Source organism: Cucumis sativus, chromosome 6, assembly GCF_000004075.3.
Source record: "Cucumis sativus cultivar 9930 chromosome 6, Cucumber_9930_V3, whole genome shotgun sequence".
NCBI lineage: Eukaryota > Viridiplantae > Streptophyta > Magnoliopsida > Cucurbitales > Cucurbitaceae > Cucumis > Cucumis sativus.
In genome coordinates, this window is record NC_026660.2 from 10,690,311 (window position 1) to 10,713,559 (window position 23,249).

The 23,249-nt window shown below is 32.1% G+C and overlaps 3 protein-coding genes across 5 annotated transcripts; 1 reads left to right on the forward strand and 2 right to left on the reverse strand.

The window, feature by feature from the left end:
* Positions 1-210: 210 nt before the first annotated feature.
* On the forward strand, positions 211-9,145 carry LOC101216331. Of its 3 annotated transcripts, none has more exons than XM_031886697.1 (26): positions 211-572; positions 766-1,862; positions 1,941-2,042; positions 2,384-2,494; positions 2,626-2,721; positions 2,814-2,945; positions 3,023-3,154; positions 3,366-3,437; positions 3,543-3,650; positions 3,735-4,349; positions 4,515-4,605; positions 4,698-5,880; positions 6,068-6,147; positions 6,223-6,307; positions 6,382-6,473; positions 6,552-6,620; positions 6,741-6,777; positions 6,868-6,950; positions 7,121-7,519; positions 7,732-7,768; positions 7,842-7,899; positions 8,052-8,191; positions 8,276-8,341; positions 8,414-8,528; positions 8,593-8,631; positions 8,775-9,145. In XM_031886697.1, exons 2-26 carry the CDS (start codon positions 824-826, stop codon positions 8,933-8,935), a joined length of 5,142 nt encoding a protein of 1,713 aa, XP_031742557.1. In that variant the 5' UTR covers positions 211-572; positions 766-823; the 3' UTR covers positions 8,936-9,145. The 3 variants fall into 3 exon arrangements, with proteins under 3 accessions (XP_031742557.1, XP_031742556.1, XP_011658415.1); XM_031886696.1 differs by having other exon boundaries at positions 817-1,862; positions 2,796-2,945; XM_011660113.2 differs by having other exon boundaries at positions 212-572; positions 2,796-2,945.
* A 1,616-nt stretch (positions 9,146-10,761) lies between these two features.
* LOC105435800 lies at positions 10,762-12,505 on the reverse strand. Its single transcript, XM_011658754.2, has 2 exons — positions 11,344-12,505; positions 10,762-11,208 (listed from the first exon to the last, which is right to left on the reverse strand). Exon 1 carries the CDS (start codon positions 12,335-12,337, stop codon positions 11,348-11,350), a length of 990 nt encoding a protein of 329 aa, XP_011657056.1. The 5' UTR covers positions 12,338-12,505; the 3' UTR covers positions 10,762-11,208; positions 11,344-11,347.
* A 6,835-nt stretch (positions 12,506-19,340) lies between these two features.
* On the reverse strand, positions 19,341-21,199 carry LOC101205753 (arogenate dehydratase/prephenate dehydratase 6, chloroplastic). Its single transcript, XM_004145738.3, has one exon. It carries the CDS (start codon positions 21,103-21,105, stop codon positions 19,825-19,827), a length of 1,281 nt encoding a protein of 426 aa, XP_004145786.1. The 5' UTR covers positions 21,106-21,199; the 3' UTR covers positions 19,341-19,824.
* Positions 21,200-23,249: the final 2,050 nt, after the last annotated feature.

Sequence of the window (23,249 nt, forward strand, 5' to 3'; positions counted from 1 at the left end):
AAGGAAAGAAAAAAAGAATTCAAATGTAATATGATATTATTTGGCATTTATTTTTTCCCTTTCTAGAGAAATTTAATGTCTTGCTTTCTTTAATTGATTGTTGGTCATTTTACTCTATGAATTTTGAAACAACAAGTTTAAAACATCTCTATTTTTATTAATTTAGATTATTGTTTTTGTTACTAGAAATGGAATAACAAAAATTAAAATAGTTTTTTTTTTAAAAAAATAATAATTAATCTCTCTCTCCCTGACCGCGCCGGTCAGGTTGCCGGAACCAATCATCGCCGACGGCCATTTTCTACAAGTCCTTCTCCAAAAGTTGTTACTTCTCAAACTCTAAAACCCAAATTCAATTTCTCCGTTCTTTCTAAGAATCTTCATACATGGGGTTTCTAAGCATTTGAGGAAGTTGGATTTTGGAGGTGTGCTTGTTAGTGGAAATGAGCTACTCCGCTCGGCGATTATGGCTACCGGTAACGATGGCACCAGTTATTTAAATTCTCATTCATTGAAAAAAGTTAGGCAATCTGCAGGGTGGGAACTAACTGACTGGGTCAGTGATAAAAAAGGTATTTTTACCATATTTATATATATATATATATAAAATATAACATCATAACCATAAAGATTTTCTCTGGATTGCCTGAGATTGTAAAAATATTATATATAAATATATAATATAACCACCAAGATTTTGTAGAAAAAATCAAGGTGTAATCTGATATTTGGTTTATTTGTTTTTTTTTTTTCTTCATTTTTTAGGGAAATTTAATGTTACTGTTCTTCAATTAATTGGAAGTGGTTTGAGTACAGCATTTCAATGGCTGAAACACCTCTTGCATCAAAACATGTGAAGGAAGTGGAAATGGAACCAAGCATTTCAACCCCATTACAGCAGGAAGTTAAAAGAAAGAGACCATACAATGGAATCGAAGCAACCAAAAGAAAGAAGCCTAGGAGAAAAATGTACAGACCGAAAGTGATTGGAGAAGGAAGAAAAAGGAAGAGCAAAGGATCAAATACAACACCTGCAAAACAACAATCTGTTACACCAAATCCAAAAACGCCAAATTTTGTTGTACCAAAACTAAGGACTCGAAAACCTCGTCCTTTGCCAAAACCAAGAACCCGAAAGCTTGTTCCATGTCAGGAGAACAGTATTTTGTTGGAAGATGGATGCATAGATTTAGCAGAATTTGCTGAAATTAATGCTATAGAGAGTTGTAGAGATTTAGTTTTAGTGGAGAATCAACGGGAAATTGAGAAATTTATTGAAGAAGTTGCAGCCATTGAAGCAAAGGAAAACGAGGCGGATAATCCAGTTGATGCTATAGATAGCTGCAGAAATTTAGTTTTAGTGGAGAATGAATTGGAAATTGAGAAAGTATTTGAAGAAGTTGTTGCCATTGAAGCAAAGAAAGCAGGCAATGAGAATTTAAATATTACAGTTGTTCGAACTCCAGTTGGTTTGAGCGAAAGCTTCTGTTTAAGAAAGGAATGCAAGAGAAAGAGGAGTTCAAGGAGAATATCAAGGAAAATAATTGAGTGGAAACCATATGGATTGAGGGCTGCAAGAGAAAAAGGCTGGGGATCAAGAAAAAAATTACTGCCATTCTTTTTCTCTAAGCAAAAAAGAACTCCAATGGTTAGAAGGTGCAATTTAGCTTCATTATTTGCACTTCCAGTTTGTAACCAATTGCCAAGAAATATACATAAACATGCTGTCAAGAGCGAGAAAACAGAAATTTTGAATGGGAATGACATTGTTCCCATTGTAGGGTGGCAGTTAAAGAGACCTCGGAATAAACTGGAATCTCGAGCTAATATTGCACTTCAGATTTTAAATTGTAGTAGCAGAGGTAAACTATTCCAAGGTTTTCTTGCTAATATTGCACTTCAGATTTTTAATGTCTGGATGGAATTTTATGATATTTCAGATGATGATGGGGGCACAAAAATAGGAGAGCTTGCCTGTCAATCTGCCTTTGATTTAAATGCTAATGGGAGAGAAACAAATGTAGGAACTGCCATAACAGATGGTAATTTCTTTTTAGCTTGGGAGTTTTGGCAATTCAAAATATTATATATGTTCTCTTTGTGTGTTGGTATGGCTCTTGTAGAATCAATGTAGCACTCTTTATTCCTACAGTCAATAAAGAAGAAATACTAACAAAAGGATCGGCTCAAACATCAATCTCTCAAGCTAATGGGAGAGAGACATCTATAGGAACTGCCTTAACAAATGATAGTTTCTGTTTAACTCTGACTCTTTTTGACAATTCGAAATATTACATTTGTTCCGATTGCCCTGGGGGTCTTGAATGCAACAAGGTTATGGCTCTTGTAGGGTATAACGTAGCTCTTTTAATTTTTTTCACAGTCAATAAGGAAGAAACGTTAACAAAAGGATCGACTCAAATATCACTCTCTCAAGTTAATGGACTCCAAGGCAACAGGAGAGACACATCTATAGGAACTGCCTTAATAGATGGTAATTTCCTTTTAGCTCGAGCCTTTTTGACGATTCAAAATATTATATATATTTCATTTGTTTACTGAGTCTTGAGTGCAACAAGGTTATGGCTCTTGTAGAGTATAACACAGCTCTTTTAATTTTTATAGTTAATAAGGATGAAACACTAACAAAAGGATGTGCTCAAACATCACTCCTTCAAGCTGATGGGAGAGATACATCTACAGGAACTACCGTAACAGATGGTAATTTCTTTTCAGCTTGAGTTTTTTTTACGGTTATATGTGTATGTATTTATGTGTGTATTCCTTTTATGTAGCACTTGGTATTTTTACAGTCAACAAGGAAGAAACACCAATAAAAGGAGTGGCTCAAACATCACTCCCTCAAACTAGTTCCATGTTTTCAGATATGCGAAGTGAGGGGGGCCTACAGAAGATGGGGAATTTATTTCATAACAAAACAATAAGTAGGACTTGACTTCAGCAATAGTAATTGAACTTTAATGAACTTACAAGCAAAATGTTGACAGAAATTGTCTTGCAGGTAAACACAATGTGCAGGTAACAATGAAATGGCTTGATATCAGCCATTTCTTAACTAATTCAAGGCTTCTCATGGGTAGAAATGGAAACAACCCACCAGGAAACGGCCTTTCAATTCCCAGAATTATAAGAGGTACTACCCCATTCTTTTGCTTTGAGGGAGGCAGATAATTTGGTTTGGTTCAATGTTCTTTTAAGTAGCTAATTGTTACGTTGTTATTGATTGTTGGACACCAATGAAAAAATAACTAAGAGAGATGTCTTGATTTAAGACAGTTTCTTTCCACTTTTCAATCCAATACGGAAATAAATAGAAGGCAAAAGGTTAACTAGTCTTATTTCAGGTTTTCATAACGTAGGAAGTGGAGGAAACTTGACCAGGCATCAGGACTTCACTCTTTCAGCCAAACCAAGTGGTATGTTGTTTCACGACCACCAAATGAAATTCTAACTGTTTTTGTGAAAGATTGAAGTTTAATGGTATTGATTTACTGATAGAAATTATGTGAGGATCTTAATAGGGAATGCAAACAAAGAGAGACCCACCCTCAGTATGGTATTATGGAATAATAGAGAAGGAATCAGGAACAATCATGAACATAACAACAGGCTTATAGGTGAAACAAGAGGTATCTTCTTTTTCAGCATATGGTTCAAATTTGCTCCTTACAATAAAAGGCACTAATAACAGTTTTTTTTAACAAATAATAAAGGTGTACTTGAAGAAGAAATGGATTCTTCCTGTAAGAGGTTTTTGGTTCCATATGCTGCTGATGGTTGTTACAACGAAGCACTATTCAAAAACGTTTCTCCTTATGTGGGAACTAATAACAACAATGGTCTATCACATCATTTGCAAAAGGAAGGAACTGCTTCAGTACATGGGAAGCAAATTATTCCATATGCTGCTGATGGTTGTTACAATGAAGCACGATTCAAAAACGCTTCTCCTTATGTGGGAACTAATAACAATAATGGTCTATCAGATCATTTGCAAAAGGAAGGAACTGCTTCAGTACATGAGAAGCAAATTATTCCATACGCGCGTAAAGGAGGAAAGAAAAACAGCAAGCATGAGCACAATCCAAATTCTCTTGATGGGATGCAAGGAGCAATAGTTCCTCATCCTAAATCATTGAACTCAACTAAGAAAAAAGAGTTCGGTAGAGTTTATCTTGAACCAAGAGATATTACTGTGTGGAAGGTACTAATTGAAAATGACAGTAATTCTGAAAAAGAAAAAATCGACGAAGAGTGGTGGGAGAATGAAAGGAAAGTTTTCCGTGGACGGATAAATGCTTTTAATGCTATAATGCATTTAATTTTAGGTAACTGCTTATTTCATGTAACTGCATAATATGTTGTATATTGTTGTTACGAACTAATCTTAGGAAAAGGCAAAATAAGTTAGTGTGGTTGTCATAGCCATAGGTTCCATGCTTCAATAAATGCTCAGAACCTTTATATATAAGCAGGATTTTTCTCATATGCAGGCGATAGGCGTTTTTCACCATGGAAAGGTTCGGTGGTGGATTCTGTGGTTGGTGTTTTTCTAACTCAGAATGTCTCCGACCATCTTTCAAGGTAAAGAATTAACATTTTCCTGTAGATGATTCGTAGCACCAGTCAAAAAAACCAAATGAGCTGATATTTTATACTTTTCTTGTTCTCCACAGCTCAGCTTATATGTCACTTGCTGCAACATTCCCCCTCCTGGAGACGGAAAATTATCATGGGGAGGAGATTTTCTGCATCCAACAATCGACCCAAAGAAACGAAAGATTATTTCTGCGTGAAAGTAAATGGAACAATGATAGCATGATGGAAACCAACAAGGCAACTGGGGATCCTGAAGAAGCTAAAGAATTAATGTCTGCTGATGATGCAATTTCATCTCAAGGTTGCCAGGGGTCATCTATAAAAGAAAACCATGATTTAACACTTCTCTCGTCCACATGCTTAGAAGATGATTGTGGGACCTGTTTGTTTAAGAACTTGGATGACACGGATAACTTGGCGCTCCATTCTGATAAATCAACCTTTGAGAAAGAACCTTATAGCAGTAATCAAGATAGCACATTGTCCTGTGGAAGCAATAAAAAAAATAGAACTTCAGAATACAAAGAGGTGGGTTGGAGAGACCAAAATCCAATTTCCGGAAATTTAAATCCCAGTGACACAGTGCATACGCCAAGATCATTAGGAAAGTGCTATTCTAGCGCAGAATGCATTAGCAAATCAAAGAGTGGACTTGAAAATAATGCTGAGGATTCTAACAGTTGTGAAGAAATGGCAGTTGATTTACAGTTCACACCAAATGAGAAATCTCAGGGATTTATTGGCAGTATAGAAAAGTTTCAAAATCAAGAAATTCAACTCATTGGTGATGTCAATGCTAAGTGTTCCTTGTGTTCTGAGAGCAATGAAGGAAAAATGGAAGCTGGTTCTCAGTTTTCAAGTGACATCGACAATTCATCTCTGTTAGTAGATTTTGATGTTGAAAGAGTCCAAAGTGATGAAAGTGTGGTTCCGGCAAGTGAGAATACCAACAAAGCCAAAGAGAAAGAAAAGAAAGAGGTGAAAGGATATTTGGAAGACAGAAATCCTAATCATCTCAATGATGAAAAAGAGACAGATAAGGGGAAAGCCAAAAAGAGTAAAATGAAGCCAGAAGTAGACTGGAATAGTTTACGTGAAAAATGGGATAGTTTGAGGAGAAAGCATCCTCCCTGTGAGCCAAGAAGTCGTGACCACATGGATTCTGTGGATTGGGAAGCAGTTCGGTTTGCAGAACCTACCAAGATAGCAGATGCCATCAAGGAACGTGGCCAGCACAACATCATAGCCGGAAGAATCAAGGTTTAACAACCCGAACGACCTGAGAAACATTTTCACCCCAACTCTATAATTTTTCCAATTTCTAATATTTGTTAAATTTAAAAAACATTATGACATCATATCCATACATACAAAATTAATATAATAATAGGGCAAATGAAAGGCTTTGGGCCAACGTTCCTGACTTTGCCTCATATATTATGTTCAGCAATTTCTTGATCGAACAGCAAGACTACATGGTTGCATTGACCTTGAATGGCTTCGACATGCTCCTCCAAAGGATGTTAAGTAAGTGTTCTTTGATGGGTGAAATTCTTTTAAATATTAATTTTAAGATTTTGATATATTTACTTATTTGTGTAGGGAATATCTACTAGAGATAGATGGACTAGGATTGAAGAGTGTAGAATGCATAAGGCTTTTAGCACTTCAGCAAGTTGCTTTTCCGGTAAGATTAATTTTAGGAATCATTTGTAAGATTACATATTCCATGTATAACTCCTATTTTTCTTTTAAAAAAAGGTGGACATAAATGTTGGACGAATTGCCGTTCGACTAGGATGGGTTCCTCTTGAACCATTGCCTGAGGAGGTTCAAATGCATCTTCTTGAAACGTATGTATATAAAAAATTATAAAAAATAACCGTTTTTCAAATGACCTGTAGCCCAACACTTTACTTCTTTTTTTGCAGGTTCCCTATGATGGATTCTATTCAAAAATATCTATGGCCAAGGCTTAGTATGCTTGACCAGCGAACATTGTAATTTTAAACACCTTGTTTGCTACTTTCTATTTATTTTTTCTTTAGCATAACATAACTATGTCCTTCATAAGATCTATCAAACAATTCAAAGTTCACAATTCAAGGTTTTTACTACAGGTATGAACTACATTATCAATTGATAACCTTTGGAAAGGTAAATCACAAGTTCCTAGCAAACTTTGATGGATAGAGTAAAAACTGTTATCTATATAAAAGTAATTGATTATATAATATGAACATTCAGGTCTTTTGCACAAAGAGGAAACCTAACTGCAACGCTTGTCCACTGAGGGCAGATTGTCGGCATTATGCTAGTGCATATGCAAGGTATGAATTTTATGTCATAAACAAAATCACATTTTTATATATTGTTGTGCATAAAAGATATTTGGAAGGATTGAAAATTCTCTTTTACCTTACATGTCAAAATATTGATTTTGTGCGGAAAAAAAATACATATTTACAATTGTTCTCTGAGTTTCTATAAATTAAAATAGTGCAAGGTTGGCCTTACCTGGATTGCAAGAAAAAGGAATAGTAAGCACAATGAGTTCAGAAAAAAGTTTTGAAGGCAATACACGAGCATCACTACTCCATATCGATGCCAATCCATTTTCAGCGGAATGTTCAACCGACAATTGTGAACCCATCGTCGAAGCACCTCCATCACCTGAGCCTGCACATGATGAATCACAATTGACAGATATTGAAGATTTATATGAGTATGATTCTGATGATGTTCCTATAATCAGACTTAGTTCCGGACAATTTACAACAACCTCACTCAACTGTGTGGACAATAGCATTGGAGCTCTAGTTCCTTTGCATCCAAGAGTCGCTTCTATCCCAATGCGCAAACTAAAGCATATTGAGCGTCTGAGAACAGAGCATCAAGTGTAAGTCCACTTTCGAACTTCGAGTTTGTGACAAATGTGACTTTTTACTTGATAAAGTTACTATATATGAGAATATTTGTCTAAAATTATGTATTTCTAAATTTGAAATAAGAATCAAAACGCATAATTAGATATTTATTCATTAAGAACATATAATAAAAAAAACTAATTTTCAATGGTTTATAAAAGTAATTTATTCTTCAACGATGCAGCTATGAACTTCCAGATATTCATCCTCTTCTATCAAAGGTAAATACTTTACCATTCTCAACTGGAAAATCACTACATTTTATTAAGTTCATTTCTAACTATCTTTCTACAGCTAGAAAGGCGAGATCCAAATGATCCTTGCCCGTACCTTTTGTGTATATTATCACCAGGTATGCTTGTTGCACAATGTAATATATACATATACATACGTACATATGCATATATATGAAATCTGGAAAAGTGTAAATGTAAATCTCAATATGTCAATATTATTTGGACGAAAGTCCAATTTCTGATGATTAGGAATACTCAATGTTTTCAGGTGAAACGGTAGATTCATGTGAGCCACCAAATACAATATGCATGTATCGGGAAATAGGAGAAATTTGCAGCGAGGGATCATGCTCATCATGCAACATTGTTAGGCAACAAAATAGTGGAGCAGTCCACGGAACAATTTTGGTAAGTGAAAGAAAAAGCAGACTAATTTGTTATTGTTTCACTACTTTGCAAAACTACCAAAATATATGAATGCTTTTCTTGTAGATACCATGTAGAACCGCCATGAGAGGCAAATTTCCATTAAACGGGACATATTTTCAAGTCAACGAGGTTAGTCATACTTTAATTGAAACTGTTCTATGATCTATATTGTTTTACTATATATAATTAATTCAAATGCAGGTTTTTGCCGATGATGAAACAAGTAAAAACCCCATTCAGATTCCTAGGGAATGGATATGGGATCTACCAAGGAGAATCGCTTATTTTGGAACCTCAACGACAACAATTTTTAGAGGTAAATTAACATATAATATGTTGGTTTGTCTCCGAAAGAGAATCTAATGCCACTTTATTTACAGGCTTGGAAAAGGAGGACATCCAGTACTGCTTCCAGAAAGGTATGAAATAATTTGGTTCCAATTTTCTTTCTTCAAAGTTAACTATTTAGAAAGATCTTCCAACCTAGAAGAAAAAGACCAAACAAAAACCTACATTTTCATAATCCTTTATGAGCTATTTATTGTTTGTTACTATTTTGTAGGATTCATTTGTGTCAGAGGATTCAATCGAAGAACACGGACTCCAAAACGACTAACGGAGAGGTTACATAGGGCCACCAATGCATCCATAAAAGCCAGAGCAAACAAAACCGATGATCAAAAACAAAAGACATATGCTTCAAATTCAAACTCACTGACATGAGGTAGTTGTGTTGGTTTTTTTCTTTTTATCCTTTCACATTTTGAAATTTTCTATAGGAAAATTTATACTAATTAGTGTATTATTAATTGTTTAATGACTCATTTATCACATATTCGTGCCTTATAAGTTATTAAACATATCGAGGTATATTTTGTTAATTTTAATTTTGAAGAAAGATAAAAATCACACAATTCTTATGTATAAGTGCAAAAAATAATACAATCATACATTTATGCTGAAATTATGAATTCAAACACGGTCATGTCATTTAATTATGACATTGTGACCCGGACTAAAATGGATATTTGAATTTAACTATACATGTGTTCACAACTAATTAATAATTGTTCTTTTATAATAATTTGATTTTTAGTTTTTAGTTTTTTAAAATTAAGCCAAATTTCATTCCTTCCTTGTTTTTAAGTTTTTTTTTACTACATTTTAAAATTAAGCTAAATTTTGAGGAAAAAAAATTATTGTTGCTTTAGGAATTTTAAAGTTTCAACTATCTTCGCTTAAAAATGATGTAAATGTAAGAATAGAAAAAAAGAATTTAATTTCTAAAAACTAAAAGCAAAGACCTTGTTTGGTAAAAAAAACAGAAAGAAAATGAACTCAATTTTTAAAAAATAAAATAAAAATGAAATAGTTATTATAAGTACGAAACATACTATAGAAATGCGAGATAATAAAAATAAACGAATTTTTTTAAAAACTAACAAAACGGTAGAGCATTGTGCAGTTCTAAAGAAGATTCACACCAACGACTCAAACCGTGTGAGTACAATTGTATATAGTTCGTTTTAAATGGAAAAAGGAGTGAAACAATTTGTCCCACACTATATAAAACCAAATATATATTATATATAATATAATTTATGAAAAAATAATAACTATTCTTATTTTGTTATACAAAAAGGGATTTTGATATATTTCAAATGTGTGAATGATGAAATGGAATTTTTTAAAACCGACAATTGAGAAGAAAAGATAGGATTGTAAAAGAATTGGATAATGCAATCAATCACAGGCTTTTACCTTCGAAATTGAGAGAAAAAGAAAAAGACAAAGAGCCAAAATCAGGGGAGCATCGATCATCCTTTAACCTCAATATCAATACAAAAGTTAGATATTGAGTTTTGAACATCTAACCCTCAAGCATAAGTAGAATGGATTGATTTTGATTCTTACAGAGTTGCCAAAACTGTATTTAACTTAGTAATGTTTCGTTATAAAGTTGAAATGTTTAACATTATACATCCCACGATTATTGTACTACAAATAGTGGGTTGTAAAGTCATTGAGTAAATGGCATAAAGAATTAATAAAAGTACAAAATTCAAGGTTTTTTTTCTTTTTCAGATATGATCTCCAAAGTTGCAACAAAAATTCCAAGACCTTAATAGTAAAATAAGTTCGTTATTCTTCAACATGGAAACAACGTTAAATTGTTACATTGAAATACGACGAAAAATGTGATAAAGTCTCGTATTAACATGATTAAATCAATAAACATCATGTTATCATATAAAAAAAATGAGACCAAAGTTTTACCTTTGCTAGAAAAGAAAAAAACATAGATTGGTAAGTAAAATGACTAAATTATTAAACTTCTAGATGATTTCAAAAAATATATATACAAGATTAAGTTGCTAGTAATTGTATAGTAGAAATAGGTAGAAGACTCAAAAGATGAAATCAATATTAATTGAAAATGAAATAACATCTCTTCTAATATCATCATTAAGTCACCAATTGAACCAAAAATAGGGAATTTGGGAATGCCAATTGCTCATTTCAACAATTGACTCAATAACACGGCATGCTTAGGACAATAACGGTAACATCTTAAATAACAAATTGCTTGGTAACTCAAAAGGAAATTGCAACTTGGGGTTCACAATTAAGGGCCTAAAATATAAAGTTAAGTTGAACATATGATTACAAACTTATAATATAAAGTTTTCACATTTGTTTCCCACTTTAACCATAGGGAGAGAAAAATGAGTTATGTTTCCTAGGAATTGAGAAGGGTAAACACTAAACAGCAATAACTATGGATTTTTGATACGCAAACCATTCATCATTATCTCCATCTTCGCCACAAAAAGAGTAGGAAAAAAAGGGCCAAAAAGAGAGAGGAAGACATTATTAAAATGAAAACCCACCTTCTGAATTCAGTCCTGCGATCTTACCCTTCACTGTACAGTCACCATTAATGGCGGATTCTCATTTCTCTCTCAGTCTTCTCGTGTCCTCTGCAGTTTCAGATTCTGCCATATTTACAGAACCAATTTCAGCAGCAGCGACCAAAAACACAATACATTGATATACCAAATAAAATCAACAGATGGCAGATTAATTGTATCAATCAATATGTAAAAGGATTTTTTTCAATATTGCTTTACCGATCTACGTGCGAAACCTCGATCGTCGTTGTCTCCTCGAGACCTTGATCTTGCTTGGCAATGGTTGGGATCGCCATGGCTCGAGAACTGAGTCTTTATAACGACATGGCAAGACTTGGCTTCTTCCTCTCTTTGACCTCACCAACGGCGACCTGTCGTCAATATCTCTTACTATGTTCATCACCATCCAATTTCCTCGTTCGAGCTTCATCCTCTTTGATTCGCTTGAATGCGACTCTGACATTACTTTCTCGAGTTGACTCGGATCTTTGATGTCTAACTCGTTGTTCAACTCGCTTTCTTCTTGAGTTAACTCAGTATCGAATTCGTCCTCACTTATGTCTCCAAATATCAGCCTCGCCGCTTCGATGAGCAAACCTAGACAATCGCCACTGCTCTTGCATTTGGGTCCGTTGAACGGTGCCATTTCACCTTCGCCATCGTCCCTTCGATCAACGGAACTCGCCGTGAGTTTGTTCCAGTTGCTTTCTTTTTCTTCTTCTACGACTGTCTTTTCGCTTTCGTTTTCGTCGAACCTGCTGCTTTCAGCGATCTTCGAATGTTCTGGAATTTCCCTCTCGTGTCCTTCAACGTCGCATTTTCCAGTTTCATTTCCAAGAGGTTCAGAGCATTTCGCGCCCTCGCCGTTACCGTCACCGTACGAACATTTCTCGGTTGCGTCTACCGAACCATTTCCACCACCGCTTCCTCCACTCTCCACAAAACCTACCAATTCTTGATCTTCGTTCACCGTAAACGCGCCGATTCTCAGATTAAAATCAGTACGAAACCCTCCTCCACCGCTTACATTTCCATCGAGTTCTAATTTCCCGATTGTCGAATCCACGCGCGGTTCTTGGCGAGGAACAGAAGAAATGATGTGCAGAATCTTTTGAAGGCACATTTGAGCTTTAGAACATTCACGAGAAATATAATAACCGGAGCGTGAATAATCTACCTGATTCGAACGGTAAGGAAGCGGAGTTGAATTCATGTTCAAGCTTTTACAGGGATACAGCTTTCAATCAATCATCCGCTTCGTCTTCTTGGCAGAGAATGATTACAGAGCTTCGAGAATCCGAGAGAAAAACGGCATGAAGAGAAAGAGAGAGAGAAAGGGAAGCCAAGCCAATGGCAAAAGGCAAAGCATTAAAGCCAAGCCGAGAGCATGCTTTGCAAATTCTATATATACCTATGAAGTAGAAGGCTAGTTTTGCAAAATTTTATCAAAAATAGGTTTTTTGTTTTTGTAAAACTCAAACTATGATTACATTTTGGGATTTATTGTTATTATTATTAGGACACAAAAACAAAAACAAACAAAGAAAGTAGAGAGATTGAATTCTTAAAGAATTGATACTTCAAGAGATTGTATTCAATATTGTGTTTACATCTTATAATTAGCCCTTCTCTTGCCTCATTACTTGTCCTATAAGGAGGACCCTAAGGTAGTCAAGTTCGTCGTTCAAGTTTGTCTACAACGAACTTGAAAGAGCAGCAACCACACTTGGAGCCCACGACGAGACGCTACCTAGATTTTTTGTCGTAAGGATACTTCGGAAGATAGAAGGAAAAACCTTAAATAGAAACAAAAAAAATCAAAATCTAATGTAATGTAAACCATTCACTTGACATCTAAATACATAAAGACCAAAACTCCTTATAAAATCATGAGTTACTTTTCTCATTATTAATTCACTTTTAAAATGAAATCTTAAACTACTAAATATATTTTCTCTTACCTAAATGGATATTGGATCCCATAAAATAAAATTGAAAATGAGTGAAGAGTTAAGAAAGATGAACAAGAGCATCATTTATGGGTATGATAGTATGAGTAGGGTGAGATAGCAATTATTATTAAGAGCAAACGTCTTTCTCCGAAGAAATAAGGCATGCTTTCAATAATACATAAGTATTTATCAATCCCCAATTGTATACATATTTAAATTACTTTTCTTATACTAATTTTGATTCTATCTGTTAAAAAAAAAAAGTTATAAAAATTATCCCCAAAGTTAAATATTAACTTCAAAGGGTAAACAAAAATCCAAAATAATATCAATTTTCTTTATCCATTAGAGAAAATAGAAAACTCATCTTGTATATTTTAATATAGAAATATTTGAAAAGTTGAGATTCTTTTTTTTTATTATTATCGATAGCCTATACCATAATACAAGGATGAAATATACAAGGTAAAAAAATCTAAAATATATATATACATAGAAAAACAATATATTTTCTTAAAGAACGAGATCTCCCAATATTTAATATGGAATATATTTTCTATTTCACAAATATACCACAATATATATTATTTGATTATCTATTATTTTTCTTTTGGGATTTTCCAAAAACCATTAAAAAAAATAAACTATTTACATTCTACGACAAAAAAAAAAAAAACGACTAAAAAAGAAAATTAATTATACTTAGTAAATATTTAACAAATGTTGCTATAATAAGAAAGAAAGGTAGGGATTTGTGTTAATTATTTTAATATTTGAACAAATTAAAGATAAGGAGGGAGAGGAAAAAAACAAAAACTTTGTCACTATATAAATTCAAACTATCAAATATTTAAATTAAACCCAAATATTGTATGAAACTCTACTACGAAGTGTTATATTTTCATGGTCGTGTTGGTATTTTTATGTTTTCATATATTTAAAGACGATTAAAAGTTAACTCGGTGTTTTAATTGTATCGTAAAAAACTCTATATGATAAATAAAATAAACAACAAAATGTCATTGACATAAATAATAGACATTTTAACTGATTTAAAAATCACAAAATATTTATTATTTATTTTTAATTGATTATTGTTGGATATAAAAATTTTAGACTAATCACAAATTGCCACATCATTTACTAAATTAACGATGAATAGTACAAATAATTAAATTTGAAACTAATTAAAATAATGAATACTTATTCCAAATTAAAATTGAAAATTATGATAATGTCACGTGTTTTCAAGCTCAAATGTTAAATATAACTCAAATCCATGTGGTTTAATAAATGAGTCTGATTCATTAACTCACTAGACTTAAAGCTTATAAAAAATCATCAAATAACTCTATAAATAGAAGAGTTATGGGATGAAAATTTTTTACTCCAGAAAGTCAAATTATCAAATTTTAGGGATCGAACCACATCGCATCAAATTAACAAAAATACAACATCAACTTAAGTTCAACTTCACGAATTAAATTTCTCTGAAAATCTCGGGCGAACAATTGTTTTAAAACTTCTTTTAGTAATATCAATTGAAATTTCCGTAAAATTAAGACTTTGATTTTTTTATTGATATCGACATTCTAAATCTTCTAACTCGTATTTAAGTGAAAACTAAAATAATATTAAAATCTACTTAAATTTGATAAGTTTAAGTCCCATTAACTGTTATCATAAATTTTGTTAGTCTTTTACATAAAATAACGAACCATAATCGAGGTTTAAAGATGAATGTTGTGTAAAAAATAGGTTGAAGTAGCATAAATGCCTTATGCAAGTCTCAAAATGTAACATGCTACAATTTTTACAATAAACTTTTAACAACGGCAAACTTTACTCTCTTATAATATCTCTCTTTATAGAATGTTGTTCGATGCTAATTATTAAAAAGAATGACCAATATAAAAAAAAGAGGACAAAAGAATTCGATCGAAGAAAAATTAGTGTCTTGCTTCTTTATTACAGTGTTTTCAATTTCTATTAATTTCCACTTTGCTCTTGATATTACGGTATTTTATGGTTTTTAGTTTTTATGTACAATGTATTTGACATTGATAAAGTCGCGTATTTACAAAACATAATGTATTTTACAAACTCGAATATTGTGTTAGACCTTAACAAAAGATGAGATTTAGATGGTGTGATTTTTAGAGATATTTAAGTCATTTTTTTAACAGATTTGTATTCATTTTTTCTATTTTTTCCACATTTATAATTAAAATTTACTTGGGATAAATTGCAAAAAAAAAAAATTATAAATGTGAAAAAACGGAAAAATGGAATAAAAACCGTTAAAAAAATGACTTAAATATCTCTTTATAGATTGGGCCTGATTTTTACTATAAATATTATTCAAGCCCGTGACAAAACAAAATGAAATGAAAGGTTTTGATTCACCCAATTTTGGCCCAAGCTAAAATCCGATTATTGGGCCTAAAACAATCAGGCCCGATCTCACTTAAAACCATTAAAAGCTCCACTTGCTGGGCTCCGATTTTTGGGCCAGAAACAATCTGATCGTTCTTCCCTCGACGTTTCTTCTTCTTCTTCTTCTTTTTGTGTGTTTTGAAAGGTTTGTTTTGAGTATCGTAGCTTTGAATGTACTTAATACATTCAAATCAATACAAATATAAAATTTGTAAACTAATAGATTACATACTTAAAATACAAATATAAACATTTTTTTTGTTTTATTTATTTTTTAAAAAATGGGATGACGTAATTGGATGTTATAGTTCATTATACTGTACTTTATAAATATATATATAAAGACTTGGTAAACATTTAAAATATTACCATTTACGTCACGAAACCACTTGACTTTCAATTTTTTAATATCAAACCTTAAAGTATAAGATTTGTTTAATTATTTCTTAAATAAAGTCTTCCTTAGAGGTCTCTAATGTATAGTTTCTTAAGTTCTATCAAGACAGGTTGGCTTTGATAGAAACATCTTGGCACAATCAAATATATAAGACAAGTTTTATTGTTGTTGTCGTTAAAAACGTCTTTAACAAATGCATGTGCACAAGTCGAGTAGTAAAAATCTTTGCACAATCAAGTATCTCTAATTACTACTGTTGATTATGTAAATCAAAGGCCAAATGGACGAAGATTGGAATCTTCATTTTAAAACCGTGTATGATTAATTGATAAATGTTGGTGACGAATAATCTGTGATATAAATTCAATTATAAATTTGCACAAACAAACATTTAATATGAAGATTGTACCATCAACTATTGTACTTAAATTAGCATGTCCTCTCTCGAGCTTGCTTGCTTCTAATGTCTAATTAGTAATTACTATCCCACTCACGTACAATTAATAAAATATACGTAACAGTGCGATCCTCTCATTAGAGTTCTCACAAATGACTCATCACTCACATGCATTACGATATCTCAATTTCTTACTATAATTCACGTTTTGAAGTACGAACTAGAAGGCAAATTATTTATAAGAAAACACATTCTCAACCAACAAAAAGAAAAGAAAAAGTTAACTTATTCTTATCATTTAAATAAGAACAATAGTAATGACTAAAAAAAGTGTGAAAACGATGGTTGTGTTGTTGTGTGGAGGTGTGTGTTAGTTGAGAATTGAAATTGTGGTGACGTTGTGAAAGCGAGAAGGTGACAAATGGAGACTGAGGATTGGTTCGTAGTGGGGACTACGTCGTCGTTTAATTCAACCACCCACAATCTTCCACGTCACATCTTTTACCTACCATACATTGCTCACACCTACCCTCCTCTCTCTTCTCTCTCTCACCTACCACCCTCTTTTTGCTCTCTCTACCAATTACTATAAAATTTCAATTTCTTACATTAATTCTTTTAATTTATTAATTTTAGTCTATACTTTGATAACGATTTAGTTAGTGTATTTTCAATTTTATAATAATTTAAAGTTGAGTAGGCAACAAGTAATTTAGTTAATTAATATCCATAACTTACAATTTGGAATGATTCAATCCTTATCCTAAAAATGTATCTTAAGATTTAATGAATTATTTTACATAAAAAATAATCCTATATTTTGATGATTTTTTTTGTTAGAGACGAAATTGTTACATACTATAATAACTAAATTGTTACGAAAATGAAAATACATCGATTAAATTGTTAGCATTTGAGTTTATGGGTCTTTTTAATTTATTTTTTTAATAAAAATGTTTAAAAAAAGAGGTATAGTATGATAAAAAACCATATGGTTAAAATCAATAGTTTTTTTAGAACATAATTAAAAATAATAATAATAAACATTAAATATTGAATTAGCAAAAATCAGGGTTTTGAGTGTAAATTTTGAAACTTACAACTAAAAGTAAAATACTAATGTGAAACATAATCTACCGTATATGTTTTAGTACGACAATTGAGGTTGGAGGTTTAATTTCGAACATTTTACCTTTAGAATATAAGCCAACATTAGTTACACCTAACCTAAACTCGATTTGACTTATCGTTTTTAGTTTGTAATTTCCAAATTCAATTAAACTCGATTTGACTTGTCGTTTTTAGTTTGTAATTTCCAAATTCAATGAAACAAAAACTTTGAAATGTTGATTTAATTTGTACTTCAAAAACATTAACATAATTGGATAGTTATTTACACTAAGGAGCATTTAGGACGTGGAGTGGATTATTATAATTTGTGAGTTATAATAGTTTGTAGTTAATTATAGTCTGTATGGGTTTGAAATGCATATTATTATAATATATGATTGAGAAAGTTATGAATAGTGAAATGAGGAGTACAAAATAATGTTAGATGGGAAATAAGAGAAAAGTAGAATAGTCCAAATACTAATGGATTATTATAACTCATGGATAAATATGGAGTGAGTTATAAGGCCAAACGTCCACTAAAAGTTAAAACAAATGTAAAAATATAAAATTAAAATATTTATAAAAAATCACAACATTTTTCAAATAGTTTTTACTTTCTTTTTTTTTTTAATTGTCAATCAAACCAAACGTAAAGAAGATGGCAAACAACTTCGACCACTTGAATTAGGAGGTCAAATAAGGTTTGAAATTTTGACCACTTTTTATAATTCCCATTATCTATTATCAATTATCACTATTTATTAGATATTTTCTAAAAGAGTAATGAAGACTAAATTTAAAATATATTAAAAATTAAAATAAATACTTCAAAGGTATAGAAACCAAAACGTTATTTTAACTTTCTTATTAAAAAAAGTATGTTAAAGAATGTTAGGTGAAAGCAGCAAAAGAGGAAAACAAGGAAAAACAATAGAAAGGAAGAGGAAGACCAAATGCTTAATGGAGTGTGTTCAAAAGTTTGAATGGTGGGTTGGTAAAAGGTTGAACAAATTACAAGTCCTAGCACCACAATACAACCAAAAACACACGTGCATTTTTTCTTTCTTTCTTATTTTTTAATATAATATTGTTAAATCTATACTCATTTATAAGATTATAAGTTTACAAGTTTAATCTAAAATCACATGTATTTAAAACGCTTCAATGTTATTTTTTCTACAATTAATATTGGATTACATTTAAATTTCAATATTAATTCAAAATATTGGACCTAAAACTTATAAATTGGAGAGATCAATTGTTACGATGGAATAGTGGATGATGATGTAATTGCAACAACTTTGGTATCTAAAGGTGTTCTTTCAATTATTGAATGTTTGAAATTGTAGACCTTTATTTTGTTTTACTTTTTATGTTTAGAACATGTTTCTTTTCCATTTTATATTAGATAATGTGGCTCCATAACCAAGGAATCGATTTCATTTTAGAAAAACACATTTTTAGGAATTATAAAAGATACTAGTGAAATATTATTAAAATAGAAAGACAAGAGTATCAATTTTTATGTTGGATAGGAAAATGTCAAATATATAAAAGTTAATAGAATAAATTAGGTTGTTTTTTTTTTATTTATAGTTTGATCTTAATAAATGCATTGATTTATTTGAAGAAACAAGCTAGTATTAAATGAAATTAATGAAACAAGTTGAATTAGAACATGATATAGATGCCCTCCCAAAAAAGAAAAATACAATGCAACACAAAATTAATGTTTGACGAAATTAGTATTATGATTTTTGAATTGTTTAGAGATAAAGTAGTTGATTTTTAGAGAATAATAAATTGAGTGAGACATTATATATATAAATAATTCAAATACTATTTTATCACGATATTTTTTATTTCATTTGTGGGAAAAAATTAAAACAAAATCAAAAGCTAAAGTAAAGAAATGCAGAAATAGGCTGAATAGTAATTTTTATTCGGCTAAAAAATAGAAAACTAAGAAAAAAAATAAATCTACAGAAGAGAAAAAAAATTGTCAGAATAATATTATGCAGGGCCCAATCACAACACGCCACGTAAGAACATGATCCCGAACAAAAGAGCACCTCCAAACGGTACGAACGAAACGCCACTTTCAACGTCGTTTTAAGCACAACCGCATATCTAAATCCATCCACATGACATACGTATATTAAATATATTTATTTATTTTACAATTTTCATAGTCCCGTCACCGCCGCTGTTCGTGTTACCAACCATCGCCGCCGCCGCCGCCATCGACGCTGCCGCCAAGACTTTTTCACCAATCATACGGCGGCTCAGATCAAAACGAAAAAAACGGAAAACAAACAGAAGGCGGTTTTGGGGAATATTCTAGAATATTCTTCTTCCTCTCCAGCCGTTGAGAAAATATGATCGGCGATATGTGATTTGTTATGCTAATGACCGCCGGAGGGGGACCAAGGAGTCATGTCCATTGGATAACTTCCCAAGACTCTAAGGAAGGATGTGAACTCCTGAACTTCTGCTAGGGCGTTTTGTGCTCTAGTTTCAGCCATGGAAGCTTCAAAATCAACGTAGAACATGTACTCGAAATGCTTGGCAGTGCCGACGTTAGCGTCGTCGACGAGACGGATAGGGCAATTTCTGTGTGGCCGGGATTCGATCTTCGTCAAGCTAATGTTGCGGAAGGCGAAAGCGGAAAGTACCTTGAATAGCGCGGATGTTCCTTTATCGTGAGCGAAGACGATGCTGGTTTTGAACGGCCGATCTGTTCGGGGAATAATCGGATCTCGAGCTAGCATAACGAATCGCGTCACGTTACTCGAATCGTCCTGGATTCCATCCGCTATGACCTGTAGACCGTACAGTTCCGCCGCGCGTGCACTCGCAATCGCCGCCGTATTGAGGAGATTGTTCGCTGCGATGTATTCAGCCGCGCCGGCGGTATCGTCGACGGCCTCTCGAGTCACATTAAGCCCTAATTTCGTCAAAGTAAGCTCGCATTGAGCTAGGGCTTGGGGATGAGAAATAACTCGGTTCAAATACTCTTTACGGACTCCAGGAAGAGCCAGAAGGCAGTGGTGAACTGGAAATTGAACCTCACCAACAATGTGTAGCCGATGACGAAGCAGGAGATCATAATTTCTATGGATCGAACCGCCAAGAGAGTTTTCAACCGGAAGCACCGCTCGATCAGCGATCCATAACTCCACCGCTTGAAAAGCCACCTCGAATTGATCGCAAGGAATAGCCTCACAATTAGGATACGCCTTTCCGGCAGCCGCTTCAGAGTAAGCCCCCGGAACACCTTGGTAAGCCACACGAAGCTTCTCACCGTGCATCGGAGCTGGAGAAAAGTCGGTAATCGTAAGCGGCTTAGGTTGCGGCTTGGTTATTTGATAGGTATCAGAAATTTTCCCAATCGGAACAAGATTCAGATTCTCAACATTCGTCTTGTGACCATTAACCGACGCAACAACTCCACCACCGCCTCCACCCGCAGATTGTTGCTCAGAAACAACATTACTGGCAAGAATAGCACATGAGCTTTGCCAATCGGCTCGTGAGAGGCCAACGCCGTTCTGGACGCTGAAAGTTTCAGGTCCATATGCACATTGGACGGCGACGGAATGAAAAGGTAAAAGACGGGGAAAGGAGGGACGTCGGATTAAGGTAGTGAAGGAGGGCGCAGGAGAATAAGGACTGAGAGCTTTCATAACTATAAATGAAAGAGAAAATGAAGAAGAAGAAGAAGGCTCAGCTTGGTGTTCACTTGAAAAAGAGAAACACAAGCTGAGGAAGAAGAAGAAATGGTCGTAGGGTATATATATCTCAAGAGAAAGGGATTGGAATTATTTTAAATAAAATAAATATTTGTTTATTTATTATTATTATATATGTATATATATTTTTAAAAAAATAAATAAAAAAAGCAATTTCTTGAACTGATGGTTTACTGCATTGAAAAGTAGTAGTTGTTTTCTTGGATCCGTATTGGTGGATTAGTCGTTCTCATACCTACCCCCACCCCCATTATTTATATAATGGAACATAATTTAATATATTACTATTTTATTCAAAGTTAATAAAACAATAATTAAAATACCAATATGCTTGGTTTTTAATTAATATTCTACCAAGTTAATTTCCATTTTATCTATGTGGATCTAAGTTGTTTGTGTTTGTCGCCATGATGCATATAATTCAACCAAATAATAATTAAGTATGTATTATAATTTTAGAAATAATGATAAGTATATAGTATAATTTTAGAAATAACAATGAACTATATAGTAATACTTTTAAAAATAGTAAAAATAGTAAAATCTATTGATGATAGCTTATCGATGATATGTCGATATTTGTAACATGGTTCAATAGACTTCTGTCATTTATAGACTTTGATAAAAAAATTTAAAATAATGTCATGTACTTAATTATTTTGAATTTAATTGGTATATTTGCAACTCTTTCATAATATTTTGTATGTAAGAAAGTAAAATAAGTGGTTTTTTTAGGAAAATTGTCAAAATATTTACAACGTATAGCAGAATTTTTAGATTTTATTATATAATTGATAGACACTAATATGTTTCTATCAATGGTATTAATAGACAATAATAAAAGTTGATATAATTCAAAACTTTGATATAACTTATGAATATTTTAATCTAATTTAATATTTTAAAAAATGTCTTCTTTTTTACTAGATGTGCCGTAAAATGTTATAGATAATAAAAATTAAAAATAAACAATAAATTATAATTATGGACTAAATCTGGTATTTATTAAAGGTATAAAATCAAAATTTTGGAATAAAGTATATGTCCAAAATATATTTTAACCTAAGTTATTTTTTAAAAAGATTTACTGTTGAATGAATTTAAATCACAAGCTTTTAGTTCCATCTATTCATAAATTTATACAAATGTTGTAATTTTAAGTATTTACTAAGTTTGTAACTCATGACGGTTTATTTTTCGTAGGTTAAACGAGATATATATATATATATGTGAGATGAAATTGATATATTAGATTAAGAAAACAGGGAAAACAGCACAAAGAGTTTTTTCAAAATTAGGACCAAAATGATGAATTTAAAAGCTTATGTTAAAATTGGCAAATTCAAAGTCAAGTGTTTTCTTACAATGGGTTGATAACACAGTTTGTGAATTTAATAAGACTATATGAACCAACTAAACTTAATTAAACTATAGTTGACTTAACTGGAAATCAAAACGTTAAAATACAATTAATCTTTGGCCAAGCTATATGGGTAAAGTTATGGTTATTTGTTTTTATTTTTTCTAAATTAAACAACAAAAAGGAAGAAGAAGAGAAGCCCTCAAATGCTAACTTCAAATCAAACTATATTTGGAAGGATACAACAAATCTAAAAAGAAAGTGGGAAAAAATTGAACTTAATTAGAGTTGTAGGGTATTAATTACAAATTTAATTTGGTGGTGACAAGAGATAATTACATGGTTAGGTTATAACTAAACCTACAAACCTAAAGTCATGTTTAATTCTAGTAGTTTAAGTCAACACAATCGTACTTAATTGAAATAAATTTGTATTATTAATTTTAAAGTTTGAAGTTTTCTTAATTCATTATATTGTAAAATATTGATAACGATATTATTTCTTCGAATAAATTAGAGGGCGTTTATCACGAGTGTTTAAAAATGTTAAAGATCAAGAGGTTTAGGTAGTCGGAAAATGTGAAAAATGTGTTTGAGGTGTTGGAAAGTTGAAAGTGCATATTTTTAAATAATGAATTTATTAGATGTTAAATTAATTTAAATCTGTCTTAAATTTAAATAAACTAAAAATGGGTAGAATATTTGTTTTCTTGTAAAT

Bases quoted from the DNA above. Each gene is read 5' to 3' on its own strand.
- LOC101216331 (XM_031886696.1), top strand. From the start codon at position 824: ATGGCTGAAACACCTCTTGCATCAAAACATGTGAAGGAAGTGGAAATG. The intron at 6,474-6,551 runs GTATGTATATAA...CTTTTTTTGCAG, and splicing joins CAAATGCATCTTCTTGAAAC to GTTCCCTATGATGGATTCTA. The intron at 7,900-8,051 runs GTATGCTTGTTG...CAATGTTTTCAG, and splicing joins TTTGTGTATATTATCACCAG to GTGAAACGGTAGATTCATGT.
- LOC105435800 (XM_011658754.2), bottom strand. From the start codon at position 12,337: ATGAATTCAACTCCGCTTCCTTACCGTTCGAATCAGGTAGATTATTCA.
- LOC101205753 (XM_004145738.3), bottom strand. From the start codon at position 21,105: ATGAAAGCTCTCAGTCCTTATTCTCCTGCGCCCTCCTTCACTACCTTA.